Source organism: Poecilia reticulata, chromosome 8 (assembly GCF_904066995.2).
Source record: "Poecilia reticulata chromosome 8, P_reticulata-male-v2, whole genome shotgun sequence".
In the NCBI taxonomy this organism is placed as follows: Eukaryota; Metazoa; Chordata; class Actinopteri; order Cyprinodontiformes; family Poeciliidae; genus Poecilia; species Poecilia reticulata.
This window is the reverse complement of record NC_088837.1, coordinates 19,964,789-19,982,375: the sequence shown is the minus strand read 5'-3', so window position 1 is coordinate 19,982,375 and position 17,587 is coordinate 19,964,789. Positions and strand designations below refer to the sequence as shown.

Sequence of the window (17,587 nt, the reverse complement as noted above, 5' to 3'; positions counted from 1 at the left end):
CTAGCTCAGTGCCTGTTTAAAAAAATACAAAGCCAATGATCGAATGAAAGAATGCACATGATTATGGTCTGAGCAGAGGTGGGTAGAGTTTCGAGAATTAGAAATTAGACGAAATAGCACTTCTTCATACGTCATACAATTATGGCCACTGAAATAAAAAGATTCTTCTTCAATCTCAAAATTTATACTTTTTTTTTTTTTACATGAAAATAAAGCAGAATTTCGACTCACAACTGTAACTATCATCTCAAATTAAATATCATAGTTCTGACTTTTTAAAATCAGAATTAACGTCATAATTCCAAGACTAAAATCAGAATTATTTTTTGTCCCTGTGACCCTACATCTTCTGTCATTTCAATTTCACTTAAGTAATGGTTTTCGAAACAACACTAACAGAAGTGAAATAAGCAATTTTATTGTATGTTATAAGTATAACAGTTCATTTTATTAAATCTAGGACTTTAAAACATTTGTCAATAACTGATGTTATTTTAGGCATTTTATTTGAGTGCTGATTAGAACTGTTGGGAATAATCTTGTTGGTTCTGAAGTACCAATATTATTATTATACCATTTGCGATTAATTATTCCTTGTTCATAGGAGCCTCTTTAGGCCTGACTGATTAATAAACCAGAGTTAAGTGACTTAAATAAATGGTAGATGTGTACTTCAGGGTAATCAGGATTAAATATAACCAAAACTTATGTAAAATTAAAGTAAGAAAATGCCATATGAAAATATACTGAAGTCATTATAGCCTTATTTAATGGCATAATTACAGTCAGCTTTTATGCTTCTTTTCCCCCCTTTTTGCCATGTTTGGATTTGAGCCTTTTGAGTAAAGGCTAAGTAATATAGCCCATTTTTGAAGAAATCATCAAAAAGAAAAAGAAAATATTCCGGATAAATGTCCGATTGTCCCACAGTTCCCTGAAGTAAAAAAATATATATATAGTATCATAATCTCAGAATAATACAAATATATCAAATTGTATTTATTTTACCTAAATAATTGAAAGTCTCAATAATTGGGCTGTTTTTTAATGTAATAAAAACTGTTGAAAAATTTAGTTTGCAATATTATTATTACTTTACATATTGTTGCTTGCTAATGTTTTCCTGGAGTTAATTTTGTTTTGTTTTGTTTTGTTTTTTTCATACTTGTGACAAATATTTTTTCTCACTTCATATTGTTGTGCATAGTGACTTCTTTTCTGGAGTGCTACTCAAATTGTGGCCACTAGGTGGAAGTAAAAGAATGATCTACTCCTGTGTTTTGACAGAAAAGTCACCTTAAGTTTTAACCCGGTAGTTTTGACCTTACTAATCGTGTGTCATTTGAGTTGCTCTGTGCATGCACACCAGAGTCTGTTTTGCTACAATGGAACTGTACGCAGAGACGTGACACAGAAAAAAAAAAGCCCTGTCAGATGTGAATTCTCTTTCATTTGACAATGAAACAACAGAAAACACCTCCCAGCTGATTGAGGATCTGAAACACAGTTTCCATGTGAATGGGCGGATTTTGCTTTGTGCAGGGAGTTTGTTCTGAGGTGCCTATTAGTTACTCCACAGCTACAAATTAAACCTCTAACGTGGGCTTTTTCACACACAAATACACACAAAACCATGCCGACACAGCCTTTCCTGCTGCTCCTTCATAATAGAGCACACGCCGTTTATATTACAGTAATGAAGTATAAAGTTTCTGAGATGCTAGAAGGAGGCTCCCAGGTGGAACTATAATCTCTATTTTAGTGCACCACCTTCAGATCCTTGCAGGCCACACAGTTAGGCTGAAATATTTGTTTCTATGAGCATTGTTTAAAATGTTGAACTTATAATGACCATATTTGATAACACAGTATCAACTTAAAAGGCAGCAATCCTATAAGTTTGTAAGAAGTGCTTAGTTCTATTTTCTTCTTAGTTCTGTTTTGCTAAATAGTAAGTTCACTCGTGCTTAGAAGAGTTCAAAAATACTTTAGTATCAGACAAAGATATCTAACACAATAGATACAAATTCAGGTTTCAAAAGAAGATTTTAGTTAAAAGTGAAAAAGGCTATCCAACCAACTGGGCCCTATGTGAAAAGATCTAACTCCCTATATGGAAACATTAAAATTGCCTGTCTGCCAGAAACCAACTGATCCAAAAGTTTTTGTTCTCCCTTCTTTGTGAAATTGTGTTAATTTAGTAGCATTCAAGGGCTTTCAAGCATTAAAGGCCAGTTGGGAATCATACCACATTAGTAGGAGTTTATTCCAGACTTTGAAAAGGCCAAACCAAAACCTCCATTTAGCTTTGATTGAGCCGTTCAGAAGCGTACTTGTTGGGTTTAGGTTCCCAAGCTGCTAGAGAGCAGAAACCATGGTTCAGTCCTGAAGAAGCAATGCAACTTCTGACCAAACACTACCACCACTGTGTTTGAATGTTAATATTATGTTTTTATTTTTCTGAATTTCTGTGTTAATCTAATGCCAGATATAATTGGACCTAGAGTTTCAGAAATGTCCACTGTTGTTAAAGTTGTACACAGGATATTTTTCTCTTGGGAGTCATCGAGATGTTTTCTTGGAAACATTTACCCATGTTATTGTCTAATAACAAACTTTGTCCAATGATCTGAGACATTTAAGTGAAACAAAAACAAGCAAAAAACAATAATATTTTGCTTGCCAAAAAGCGTTTCCTTTTAATAAAGTGGTGCATTAGTAAGCGAGAAACTGCCATTGAAGCAGGCTGCCGTTGCCATATTTCCAGCTCAGAGGTCCAGGGACGATGAATAATGCCATTGCCTCTCATAGTAGCGAGTAGCTTTAGGACGTCTGTCCTATTTATACTGAGGGGCTGTAGATTGATGCGAAATGACGATTGCCGCGAGGCGGCTGAGTGGGTGGGGATCCACATGCTCTGTTCCACAGGCAACCCTCTACTTGTATACACGCATACATGCACACACAGATGCACGCTTGTCTTCATGTCCCAGTGCCACCAGGCTTAGAAGAGCCCTACAGACTCGATGTGCAATGTCCTCTCTCTGTCAACATATCCTCTATCCCAGCGCTAATATGACAGAATATAAGCAGAGCCCAGAACAACCAGGCAGTGCGTAGAAGTAAAAAATAGCATGCGTATCGGGCATGTTTCCTCCTCTTCCCAGGCTAGAGGATTCCTCACACTGTAGTGAAAAATGTGCAAGCAACTGTAATCTTTGTCGTGGTAGTCAATCTGTTGAATAAGCTGTTAAAGAGACTTATTTTCAAATTTTAAGTCTACATCATTAATGTACAAAATAATAAGGCGTAGAGATATGATGTACTTTGACATTACACAAGCTCTTAAATCTTTTTACTGCGGCAACAATAGGGCAGATGAAAGCTAGAGAGGCAGTTATTTTATTGATCAGTCTGAACTTGTCAAACTTGGCTCTCTTTGGGTAAGTTGCGTGCTGGTTGCATTCAGCTGTTTAACATATGAAGACCAAAGTAGACATTAGAGATGGTGCTCACTTGAGCCAGCTTTGTTGTCATTGCGTGTGTGTGTGTGTGTGTGTGTGTGTATGCGTGTGGGTGTGTGTGTCTGTGTGCGTTGGTAAATGTGGTTTAGCAGGACATTTCGTCAGAATACACACAACACTAGCAGGACATTTTGAATTAACGGGACAGGAGCGGTGTCCTGCTAATTTTGACAAAAATCTAAAAGCGTAGAAAGGTTTCTATTGGTCTAATAACCCCAAAAATGCAAAAAAAACGAGATGTCCGGTTAATACACATAAACCTGATTTTGTGTATAATCTGTGTATCACCACAGCGCCCCCTATGGCAGGTTTGTGTAATAGCAGGACCTCATGAATATTCACACAACCTCTCATTCTGATTGGTTGTCTGCCGGAAGGTCCTGCTAATTACTACAGTGTCTTTCTAATTCACGTGTCGCTGTTTACACACATGAATTGTGTGTAAATTGCCAACTCTTACACTGGGGATGAGATGGCAATATGATTACTCTGTGCTATAAGACTGAATATTTTATAAAGGTTAGTTGGATGCCTAAACCCAACCTTGGAATGTATGTGGCACCTAAAAATATACAGAAATTTATATATTTTGATCAAATTTTGTTTAATTAAAATATTATGAATAATAAATGTGTGGAATAAGTGCATGGATAAAAATAAATATAAACCATAATAAAGCAATTTTTTCACCAAACTATTCCACTGCTAACAGTTTGTTGATTCTGGTCTGCTCTGCATCCCCAGAACCAAGCATTTTGAAGCAGAATTTAGCTTCAATGTACCACAAATCTTGAATAAACTTCCAGAAAACTGCAACACAGTTGAATTCCTTTAAATCAAGGCTTAAACCACACCAATTTACAGTTGTTTCTGAATCTTAATCATTGGTAGATGTATCAATATATTTTATGTATATGATTTTAATTTTGATTTTACTTTGAATTTAATTTCTTTGTTTTTCTTTTTATGGTAAATGTATGTTATTTTTATGACTTTTTAGTTCTTTAATGTAAAGCACTTTGGCCTTGTGGCTGAAATATGCTATACAAATAAAATTGACTTGTCAGCAGTTTTCAGATCTTGCCAAAGAATCTCTGCTGAGTTTATGTCTAGACTTTGACTTTGCCATTCTAACACATAAATATGTTTTTATTTAAACCATTCCATTGTAGATCTGGCTTTATGTTTAGGGTAGTTGTCCTTCTGGAAGGTGAACCTCTGCCCCAGCCTCAAGTCTTTTGCAGACTCCAGGTTCAGGTGTGTTCAGGTTTTCTTCCAAGATTACCCTGTATTTGGCTTAGTCCATATTACAATCAACTCTAACAATTTTCCCTGTCCCTGAAGAAAAGAAGCACCCTTAGAGCAAGATGCTGCCACCACCATGTTTGTCAGTGGGGAAGGTGTGCTCAGATTGATGTGCAGTGTTTGTTCTCCACCACAAATAGTGCTTTGCATTTTTGCCAAAAAGTTCATTTTGGTCTTGTCTTATCATTTTTGCTGTATCCCAATATGGCTTTTGGCAAACTGCAACTTCTCATAGTTATAGGGACTTCTTATAGTTTTCTTTATACCATGGCTTTTCTATTGCCACTCTTCCATAAAACCACATTTTTGCAGTGCATGACTAATAGTTATACTGTGGACAGATTCCCCCACCTGAGGTGTGGATATCTCTGCATTTCATCCAGATCCACCATGAGCCTCTTGGCTGTATCTCTGATCAGTGCTCTTCTTGCTCAGCCTGTAAGTTTAGGTGGATGACCTTTTCTTGGTAGGTTCACAGCTGTGTGATTTGCTCTTTCCATTTCCAGATGATTAATGGAACAGTAGTCTGTGAGATGGCCTAAGCCTGCTTTAAGCTTCTCCACAACTTTATCCCTGTCCTGTCTGGTGTGTTCCTTGGACTTCATGCTGTTTGTTCCCCAATATTCTCTTAGCCAACTTTTGTGGCAGTCATAGAGGAGTTGAATTTTTTACCATTAGCAGTCAACTTCTGAAGACAATTGGTTGCATTCAGGGGACGGGGGCTGAATACTGGACTTTTAGCTTTTATTTTCCATAAAATTCTGTGAAAATATATTTGCAGTTGTGACAAAATATGGAAAAGTTCAAGGGCTATGGATACTTTTGCAAGCCACTGTACTTACAAATAGTAAGGCAAGTCCAATGACAGAAACAAGGTCCAGACAATCAACAGGTATGCACTGACAGCTCCATTTGACAAAGTCTTAGACTGAACCACAACACAGAGGCAGTATTCATGATGGCACATAAGCAGGTCCCTAGAACCAGAGCAATAACGACCCAGATTTGTAATACCAAGCAAGATATTCAGTGAATGCTATGCAATGAGTCCCCTGAGACAATCTAGTAGCTAACACCAGGATGCAAGATGGTAGCATGATAAGAATACATGGAACGCCACAACCAAGTACCCAGAATAGTGTGAAGAAACATCTGAAGGGAATATAACCTTGAACACACCTCTTTAAAATGGGAAATGCCACACAAGGTGGTAGAAAACATACAAGCTAAGATTCTGTGGGCCTTCCATATACAGGAAGACAAAACAGGAAAAGCAAACCAACTGAACATGGTGATCATTGAGCAGTAGAGCAAAGCAGTTGTTATGATGTAGCTATCCTGAATGAACAGAAGGTACAGAAAAAAACTAGAGAAATACCAAAGACTAAAAAGAACCATCATCCTCCTAGAACCTGAGAAAAAATTTGTCCACATAAGTGGATGACTTATTTTGGACTGTCTAGTCCACAATACTAAATTTTGCTCTAGATGGGGTCTGGTGTCCACACGTTAGGCCATTATTTTATGACTTAGTGGTGGTGGAAGATTATAACACATTACAGGTTAGACTCAAGATGTTCAGTGTTTCTTTTGTTGTGTAAGTTTACAAAAGTTAGCAACTGTATAGCTTTACCATGGTGCTAAACATGGTGATTTAAAATGAATAAGTATTTTTCTGAGAAAAATGATGTCCAGATATCATATAAAAAGATAATTCTTTGTTTTTGCAATCATTAGGTCCCAATCAACCCAAATATCAGACGAATTAATAATGCATGCCATGCAAGAGTTTGGGTCTTAGGTGGTTACAAAGAATGTGGAAGTTGAAGTCAACAGTAGTGCCTGTGGTCACTGAAACCCTCAGGGTAATGACCCCTAAACTGGAACAGTGACTCAAACAAATACCTGGAGATACATCAGACCTCTTGATACAGAGAAGCACACCTTTGGGAACTGCTAATATACTGTGAAGACCACTCACGCTCCAAGGCTTGTGGTAGAGGACCCAAGCTTTTTTTTATTTAATTTCCCTTTTAGGATCAATAAAGTATTTTTGAATTTGAAAGAAGGGATAACCAGTCATGGAGTAATACAGAATTACAAATATAAAATAAAAAGCCTTTATTTAAAAAATATTTAAAGTGCCAAAAATATCATGATTACTTATGTTACTGTTAGCACAAAACTTTTAAAATGTATATTTTGTCGTAATCTCAATGTCGCTACTCTGCATGCATGTAGATTGTCTAGGTAGTCTAAATTGTCTATTGGCAGGTACATCAGCCAACCTTTTTCTGCAGGTGTTGTGTCTGCCATTAGACAACAGTTTATGTTGGATCTTTATCATAAAAACAGTTTGTTTTTATGATAGTGTTTGGAACTGCCCTGCTGCTGAAATGTGCTATACAAATAAACATAATTAATTGATTGAACAGAAATGATTAAAAGAAGTGACAACATTGCTGGTGGGAGATACCATCTAACTGTTGCCTCTTAAATAAAGAAAAATGTATGATAAACTATTTAACTTTGAAATATTAAATGAAAGTTACAAAATATTACTCAAATAGTTTTTTCTTGTTCCTGGAAAAAAATCAGACCTTGTGTGCTTCAGAAACAAAATGGAATTCTCCTTTTGTTGTATCCCTCCTCCTCCATCAACTTGGTACAATCCGACAAGTCCAGGTGCAAGCCATTAGTATTCATTTAACTTGTTTCATTTGTTTTGCGTGGAGAAAGAGGTAAGACTCATACAGAATCTCTTAAGACATTTAAGTACATATAGTTTAGTAATTTTGCAGAATGTTGTAGGTTACTTGATGCTTGGATACACCAAAGCATCTGATTTGCAGCAGTTTAGCTAGTAATTACCAACCATGTTAGCCAGTGTACCAGAGTTTAAAGGGAAGGTGGCTCACTCCAGAATTAGATAAAACTGTATTTGGTCATTTTCTGTACATCAGTGAGTGATATTGTTTCACAGGCACAAATTATCCTAGATAGTAATCATTAGTATTAAGATGATGTTTTAATTTTTTAAAAGATTTTGAGAACCTGTCAATAGAAAGTCAATTATGTAGAACTGTGTACTTCAGTACATCATTTTCGCATAAAATAACACCAAATCATATTATGTACAGCAGGGGTGTCAAACTCAAGGTCTTGAGGGCTGGTGTCCAGCAACATTTAGATGTGTTTCTGATATCACATGGCTGGATCAGATGGGATGGTCATCAACTTGACTGCACTGAGAAGCTATTTCAGTAATATACTTAAGGTGTTTTAGACCAGACAGACATGTAAAAGTTGCAGTACACTGGCCCAGGAGGCCTGGAGTTTAACACCCCTGGTGTACAGTATCATGTTGTTACTCAGCAACACATTCTCTGATCTTTGCAGAAGATGTCAGCAAAGAGGTCTCAGAGAGCAAACATGATTCCAATTGTTATTGCTCCTTAGGTGAAGATAAAGAAGGATTTGATGTAAAATACCCCAATTCATTTAAAGGTGAGTTGTGACTTTATTATGCATAGGATTCCAGTGTTTATTAAAGGATTGTTTTTTCCTTTGTTTTGCTTTTTCACTTTTAAACTATTTTTATACTACACATTATTAGCATAGATCATGTTCGATGATCATTATAATCAGAATACCTTTCTTTTTCCAAAGGAGACAAGCAACTGCTCAAAATACAAAAGCTTATATTATATATATATATATATATATATATATATATATATATATATATATATATATATTACTCAAATAGTTTTTTCTTGTTCCTGGTAAAACAAAAAACAAAAACAATAGAGAGGACTGTTTTTATATATATATATATATATATATATATATATATATATATATATGAAAACAGTCTGAGTTTTGAAATTACAAGTACAAAATAATGAGTTGCATTCAGTTGACAAAAAATGTTTAAGTAACCACAGAAAGACATACAATTAGATCAATTGATTTTGAAAAATGTTAATTTCATTTGCTACTATTTGATATATCTGCATTGTTTAAAGTTTATCCTACTTATTATGTGTACCTACAGGTAGAGGTGTGTTCAGCTAAAGGTGCTTTGCTCATATAGTTGGTGGACTTTATTTATGGAATAATTCAGTGTACATCCCTTCATTTCAGATTTCCAAAGTTGAACCGTCAGGCTGGTGATGTGGACATGCGGATCCTGTTCAACCAACCCTCCAAAGGTAATTTTGGTCTCCAACGACCAACTTATTCTCTAAAATAAAGTAATTGAAATGATATTAAATATTGTTCAAACACACATGTGTTGTGTAATACTAGATATGTTAGCTGCATAAAAGGAGGACTGAGTTTTGGAATGACAAGTATAGAAGAATGAAAATTACATTTAGAAGCGCACATACACACAGGTCCTGTGTAATACTCAAAATGTAAGGTGCAGGAATAGGGAGGACTGAGTTTTGAAATTACAAGTATAGAAGAATGAAAGTTACATTGAGGAGCACACATACACACAGGTCCTGTGTAATACTCAAAATGTAAGGTGCAGGAATAGGGAGGACTGTTTTCTACATTGGGAACAAACTCACATATAGTGAGTGTTCTTTACATTTCAGATTTCTAAAGATGAACTGTGTCAGGCTGGTGACGTGGATGCATGCGGATTCTGTTCAACCAACCCTTGCAGAGGTAATTTTGGTCTCCATCGACCAACTTATTCTCTAAAATAAAGTAATTGAAATCATATTAAGTACTGTTCAAACACATAGGTGTTGTGTAATACTAAATATGTTAGCTGGATTAAAAGGGAGGACTGAGTTTTGAAATTACAAGTATAGAAGAATGAAAATTACATTTAGAAGCACACATACACACAGGTCCTGTGTAATACTCAAAATGTAAGGTGCAGGAATAGGGAGGACTGAGTTTTGAAATTACAGGTACAGAAGAATGAAAGTTACATTGAGGAGCACACATACACACAGGTCCTGTGTAATACTCAAAATGTAAGGTGCAGGAATAGGGAGGACTGTTTTCTACATTGGGAACAAACTCACATTTAGTGAGTGTTCTTTACATTTCAGATTTCCAAAGATGAACTGTTTCAGGCTGGTGACGTGGATTCATGCGGATTCTGTTCAACCAACCCTTGCAGAGGTAATTTTGGTCTCCATCGACCAACTTGTTCTTTAAAATAAAGTAATTGAAATGATATTAAGTACTGTTCAAATACATAGGTGTTGTGTAATACTAAATATGTTAGCTGGATTAAAAGGGAGGACTGAGTTTTGAAATTACTAGTATAGAAGAATGAAAATTACATTTAGAAGCACACATACACTCCTGATCAAAATCTTAAGACCAGTTAAAAAACTGCAAGAATTTACATTTCGCACTATTGGATCTTAAGAAGGTTCTAAGTAGAGCTTCACAATGTTAAGAGAAGAAATCAGCATAATAGACAAAAACGTTTGAGTGGGGAATTCATTGAAAACTGCATTTACACTCAAACATGATTTTTTTCAGCTGATCAAAAGTTTAAAACCATAGCTCAAAAAAACCAGAGAAACCCCCCAAAACAGAAATCAGAGTGTCAAAAAAAGGACTCAGTAATGAGTAGCTCCACCATTCTTGTGGAGCTACAAGAATGGTAGCTCTTCAAGAATGATTGAAGTTGATGACTTCAATCATTTAGGCATGCTTGATGCCAATGTTTCCAGGAGGCTAGTGGAAACGTTGCTCCAAGTGTTGAAGATGGCTTCACGAAGGGCATTCACTGTCTGGAACTGATGTCCATTTTTGTAAACTTACGTTGCCATCCATCCCCAAATGTTCTCAATTGGGTTTAGATCCGGGGAACATGCACGATGGTCAAAAGAGTGATGTCATTCTCTTGGAAGAACTCCCTTGTCAGGCGGGCATTGTGAACTGCAGCATTGTCCTGTTGAAAAACCCAATCATTACCACACAGACAAGGGCCCTCAGTCATGAGGGATTCCCGCTGCAACATCTTCCCTTATGAACCTGCACAACCTGAAGCTCAATTGTTCCATTGAAGGAAAACGCACCCCAAATCATGATGGCGCCCCCACCACTGTGCCATGTAGAAAACATCTCAGGTGGGATCTCCTTGTCATGCCAGTAACGTTGGAAGCCATCAGGACCATCAAGGTTAAATGTTTTCTCATCAGAGAAGATAACTTTCTTCCACCTTTCAATGTCCCATGTTTGGCGCACCCTTGCAAAGTCCAAACGGGAAATTTTGTGGCGTTAAAGAAGACGTGGCCTTTGAAGACGTTTTTTGTGTTTTGTTTCTGAAGCCCTTCTTTCTCTCGCAGATGCGGTCTGATGGTTATTGGGCTGCAGTCAGCACCAGTAATGGCCTTAATTTGGGTAGAGGATCGTCCCGTGTCTTGACGTACAGCCAATCCGATCCTGTGGCTCAGAGCTGGTGAAATTGTTTTGGGTCTAAAACTTGACTTTTTTGTTCCATAACCCTCAGGATCATTTAAAAAATGCAAAATGACTGTCTTACTGCGTCTAACCTCAGCAGCAATGGCACATTGTGAGAGGCCTTGCTTATGCAGCTCAGCAATCCTACTACGTTCAAAGTCAGTGTGCTTTTTTGCTTTTGCCATCACGAGGTCTTGACAGTGTAAAGACTTGACAGAAAATGACATGGAATCCAGAGTTTGGCACATCTTTTGGCTTTTAAAGACTATGGTCTTAAACTTTTGATCAGCTGAAAAAAATCATGTTTGAGTGTAAATGCAGTTTTCAGAAAATTGCCTGCTCAAAAGTTCTTGTCTCTTGCACTGATTTTTTCCTTTAACATTGTGAAGCTCTAATTTGGACTTAAGATCCAATAGTGCAAAATGCAAATTCTTGCAATTTTTTGACTGGTCTTAAGATTTTGATCAGGAGTACTCACAGGTCTTGTGTAATACTCAAAATGTAAGGTGCAGGAATAGGGAGGACTGAGTTTCGAAATTACAAGTACAGAAGAATGAAAGTTACATTGAGAAGGACACATACTCACAGGTCCTGTGTAATACTCAAAATGTAAGGTGCAGGAATAGAGAGGACTGTTTTCTACATTGGGAACAAACTCACATTTAGTGAGTGTTCTTTACATTTCAGATTTCCAAAGATGAACTGTGTCAGGGTGGTGACATGGATGCATGTGGATTCTGTTCAACCAATCCTACAGAGGTAATTTTGGTCTCAATCGACCAACTTATTCTCTAAAATAAAGTAATTGAAATGATATTAAGTACTGTTAAAACACATAGGTGTTGTCTAATATTAAATATGTTGGCTGCATAAAAAGAGAGGACTGAGTTTTGAAATTACAAGTATAGAAAATGAAAATTGCAGTTAGAAGCGCACATACACACAAGTCCTGTGTAATACTCAAAATGTAAGGTGCAGGAATAGGGAGGACTGAGTTTCGAAATTACAAGTACAGAAGAATGAAAGTTACATTGAGAAGGACACATACTCACAGGTCCTGTGTAATACTCAAAATGTAAGGTGCAGGAATAGAGAGGACTGTTTTCTACATTGGGAACAAACTCACATTTAGTGAGTGTTCTTTACATTTCAGATTTCCAAAGATGAACTGTGTCAGGCTGGTGACGTGGATGCATGCGGATTCTGTTCAACCAACCTTGCAGAGGTAATTTTGGTCTCCATCGACCAACTTATTTTCTAAGATAAAGTCTTTGAAATGATATTAAGTACCAGTGGTCCCCATCCTTTTTATCACCGCGGACCGTGAAGACTTGGCCATTTTTCTGTGGCTCGGGTTCTTCTTTTTTTACCCCGAATTTCTCCTTACAACAATCTTAGAACGTTGCTTGCGATAATCGTAACCGTTCATCCTGCCATCTATGGCATGCTAAGACTGATCACATCCAGTCGTTGGAACATTGGGACTGCTCCGATCTAAAATCGGGCATATTCTCACAGCTTGTAGGGTTTTCCTTGATTGGGAGCTAGAACTCAACCTGTTCAATTTGACAGGCAGCCAGTCAGAAAACGCTGTGACGTAGCTCATGGAGGGAATCCCAAACAGCTGAGTTGACATGCCCAAAATGAGTCCGGTGGACATCGGAGATATGTAGAAACAGCATGAATGTTTATTCAGCATTTTGTACAAAGAATATCCACAGAAATGATGACGAGTGGAGTTGGAGCAAAATTGCTACCACAGTTGATAAACCCGGTAACTTTTCAGCTATCCATCATTAAATTAACGTGACACAAGGCTATTCATTCAGTCAAGGCTTGATGCTTACACTAGCTATATGCATTGCAGGTAGATTGTAGTTGTGACATCATTTTGTACTAAAGCCTGCTCACATGGCAAGATTTGCTCCTGTTATGTGGCTCGACACATAAACCTGTTGTACTTTTATCAGCTCTGTGGTCACAGAATTTGGAAAATCGTCTGACAATCCTAAAATCTTGCCGTGTGAACCAGACTTAAGACTTACAAGCTATACTCCTCTTTTCTCGTCTCGATCACTGCCATAATGCTCTCTGACTCTAGTCGCTATGCTAACGTTCACACATCCCTTCAATATAAGATTTGAAAATGCCACAAAAACGAATATTTATTTTCATGAAAATTTTAACTTACGACAATGACAAATTAATGGGAGTCCTGAGCTTGTTTCTCTGCAATGAGATGATCCGACCTTGGAAACGATGACACACAATGCAGAGAGTGTAATGGCAAAGCAGTTTGAAGCTCCATTGCCTCATTTGTAAGCCGGTACATATTATGCAGAGTGGGCTTGGAACATGGGAGTCACCTACAAGTCCAGGATAAATCCACTCTCCTGTCTCTGGTCCTTTTCCCCTTTTCCAAAGAAACTTTCCTAACATATCGCTTTCTTACTCATTGTGGGCTCAATGTTGGTGAGCAAGACGTAACCGAGAGAATCCGGTTAAAGGGTTTTCAAAATAAACGATCCTCCATACTCAGACAATATGTAACACGAAATATTTTTCTTGTGCGGCCCGGTACCAATTGGTTCACGGACTGGTACTGATCTGCGGCCTGTGGTTGGGGATGACTGTTAAGTACGGTTCAAACACACAGGTCTTGTGTAATACTTGATATGTAAGCTGCATAAAAAGGGAGGACTGAGTTTTGAAATTACATGTACAAAAGAATGAAAGTTACATTTAGAAGCGCACATACACACAGGTCCAGTGTAATACTCAAAATGTAAGGTGCCGGAATAAGGAGGACTACGTTTTGAAATTACAAGTACAGAAGAATGAAAGCTGTTTTAGAAGCGATCATACACACAGGTCCTGTGTAATACTCAAAATGGAAGGGGCAGGAATAGGGAGGACTGTTTTCTAAATTGGGAACAAACTCATATTCAGTGAGTGTTCTTTATATTTCAGATTTCCAAAGATGAACCGTGTCAGGCTGGTGACGTGGATTCAGGCGGGTCCTGTTCAATCAACCCTCCAGAGGTAATTTTGGTCTCCAACGACCAACTTATTTTCTAAAATACAGTTTTTGATATGATGTTAAGTACTGTTCAAACACACAAGTCTTGCGTAACACTTGATATGTAAGCTGCATAAAAGGAGAGAACTGAGGTTTGAAATTACAAGTACAAAAGAATGAAAGCTACATTTAGAAGCGCACATACACGCAGGTCTTGTGTAATACTCAAAATGTAAGGTGCAGGAATAGGGAGGACTGAGTATTGAAATTACAAGTACAAAAAAATGAAAGTCACATTTAGGAGTGCACATACACACTGGTCTTGTGTAATACTCATCATGTAAGTTGCAGAAATTTGGAAACCTGAATTTTGAAATTACAGGTAGAAAAGAATGAAAATGACATTTAGAAACGCACATACACACAGGTCCTGTGTAATACTCAAAATATAAGGTGCAGGAATAGTGAGGACTGAGTATTGAAATTACAAGTACAGAAAAATGAAAGTCACATTTAGGAGTGCACATACACACTGGTCTTGTGTAATACTCATCATGTAAGTTGCAGAAATTTGGAAACCTGAATTTTGAAATTACAGGTAGAAAAGAATGAAAATGACATTTAGAAACGCACATACACACAGGTCCTGTGTAATACTCAAAATATAAGGTGCAGGAATAGTGAGGACTGAGTATTGAAATTACAAGTACAGAAGAATGAAAGTCACATTTAGGAGTGCACATACACACTGGTCTTGTGTAATATTCATCATGTAAGTTGCAGAAATTTGGAAACCTGAATTTTGAAATTACAGGTAGAAAAGAATGAAAATGACATTTAGAAACACACATACACACAGGTCCTGTGTAATACTCAAAATATAAGGTGCAGGAATAGTGAGGACTGAGTATTGAAATTACAAGTACAGAAAAATGAAAGTCACATTTAGGAGTGGACATACACATGGGTCCAGTGTAATACTCAAAATGTAAGGTGCAGGAATAGGGAGGACTGTTCTCTACATTGGCAACAAACTCACATTTAGTGAGTGTTCTTTACATTTCAGATTTACAAAGATGAACTGTGTCAGGCTGGTGACGTGGATGTATGCGGATCCAGTTCAACCAACCCTCCAGAGGTATTTTTGGTCTCCGACAACCAACTTTGTTTCTTATATAAAGTCATTGAAATAATATTAAGTACTATTCAAACACACTGGTCTTGTGTAATACTCATGTAAGGTGCAGAAATTTGGAGGACTGAGTTTTGAAATTACATGTAGAAAAGAATGAAAGTTAAGTTCAGATGAGCACAGACACATGGATCCTCTGTAATAAACTGGATAGGTTCATACATTAGGTGGACATTGTTTTATTTTTAGAAACAATCATTCAGTGTTTATCCCTTCATTTTAGCTCTCCATAGAGATGCCTTGTCAGGCTGCTGAGTTGGATGCATGCAAATTATTTTCTGGCAACTCACCTGACATAAGTTTTATCTCAATGACCTTTTTATTTTCTAAAATAGTCATGAGAATACTAAGTACTGTTCAAACACATGGTTATTGCGATTCAAAACAATTAATCATAACAATTCATTGGTTTTGATACCTACACAAGTGTCAGGATCAAATTCTTATTTTAAGATTACACTTTTTTCGGTTAACGGTGGTTCACTGTGTGTGAGATCATGATATCATCCATGATGAAATGTCAAGTTTAGAAAAATGTTTTATTTGAAGGACTGTTTTCACCTCTGAAATGGAGTGGTGTGTGATGTAAAGGTAATTTTTTTGAGAATGGGAATTGGGTTCATCTTTTGAATATGATCTTCCATGTCTAGTTGTGCTGTATGTTGAAATTGAGTCATAGTGCAGCACTGACTTTTTAAATACTTATGCTACCTCCCTTTGTCAATTCTTACTTTTCTCTGTCTAGTTTGCAACCAGGCCCTGCACAAAATGTGTTATTGTAAATAAAAGGAGGACATCACTGGTAAGCTTTTAGTAGAAATATTCTTGCTGAAACGCTTTCAATGTATACAAAATATGTTTTTAATCAACAGGTCTGTCCAGAACAAAGTTCAAGTGAAGCGATATCATCAGAAGAGGAGTATGCTCCTGATTCCGTAGATGATTCAGACATCTCATGGGATGACAAATGCACTCCACAGAAATATGGACTAGTTATAGTCCATATTTCCATTTTTGGACTTCTTAATGCACATGAGTTTTATGTTTTTTGTATGTGTATGCCATGGTCCTGATAAATAAAATTGGCCCTGACAATTACTGTTGGTGTCATGGGCGGAGCCAAGCACCTCATTATCGTTTGTCCTTTTAATACAGCATTGGGTCACATTCTTGTATTTTGAGTTCTGAAGTGTGTATCTAAATTTTTAAGTGAGATCTATGTTGTGTAACTCTAACAAGATTTTTGACAACTTACTACGTCTTTCTAGCATAAGTGGAAAGGGGTGTCCGTTTAGTGTTGCAAAAAACTGGTTTGAAAAAAGTGTCCTGCTAGTACACCAAAACCAGTATAGGTGTCTGGGTGTGTGTGTGTGGTGATGTCAGTTTTCTTACTTCACAAGCCAGACACACTATCAAAGCAAACAACGCCATGACATTATACCTTATATTAGTTGTTTTATTTACCCAGTTATACAAAAATGTATCTACTCAAAAAAATTAACCCTCCCCCCCACAACCATTTGTGTTTGGAAGATACTTGCAGATATGCTAATGAGGTCAGAAAATTCACTTGCCTTATAATGATATTTGCGCAAAGATTTTGTTATTTTTTCAACAACTAGCCAAATACAAAACTGACCTTTTTTTTGCATTATTCTTTGTTTAAAGTAAACAAACATGACTGTTTGCATTGATTGCAGAGCAGTAGAGGCGCCGAGTTGTTTTCCCTTTTCCCTTTGCAAAGAATTAAGCTAAAACGCTTTTACAGTACAATTCACATCAAAAAAGTATGATTTGCCTAAAAAAATCAGTTGTATAAGAAAGTGAATAAATGGAAATGTAGTTTGTCACCAAAATTATTTTTCCACTATTTTCAGGTAGTAAATCTATTATTAGTTGTCTGTAGCTACTGCCTCCAGATTCAATATAATATCATTATAAGAAGTACTGAAAAACAAAACAGGATTAATGTGTTAGTTTTCTCTGGACAATAAACATTATGGTCAAATAAAGTAACCATGCTTGGATACTCTGGAATTATATGATTTTAAATTCTTATCTAAAAAGTCAAGTAAATATTACAAAATATTGTTTCTCAAGTCT

General features: G+C 36.8%; 1 protein-coding gene across 2 annotated transcripts; it reads left to right on the top strand.

Moving 5' to 3' along the window:
* Positions 1 to 6,957: 6,957 nt before the first annotated feature.
* Positions 6,958 to 16,613, top strand: LOC145552595 (uncharacterized). 2 transcript variants are annotated; one of them, XM_081610161.1, is made up of 10 exons: positions 6,958 to 8,336; positions 8,976 to 9,043; positions 9,437 to 9,509; positions 9,905 to 9,977; positions 11,961 to 12,032; positions 12,427 to 12,498; positions 14,244 to 14,315; positions 15,359 to 15,430; positions 16,230 to 16,286; positions 16,357 to 16,613. In XM_081610161.1, exons 3-10 carry the CDS (start codon positions 9,478 to 9,480, stop codon positions 16,555 to 16,557), a joined length of 651 nt encoding a protein of 216 aa, XP_081466287.1. In that variant the 5' UTR covers positions 6,958 to 8,336; positions 8,976 to 9,043; positions 9,437 to 9,477; the 3' UTR covers positions 16,558 to 16,613. The 2 variants fall into 2 exon arrangements, with proteins under 2 accessions (XP_081466287.1, XP_081466288.1); XM_081610162.1 differs by having other exon boundaries at positions 16,230 to 16,613.
* Positions 16,614 to 17,587: the final 974 nt, after the last annotated feature.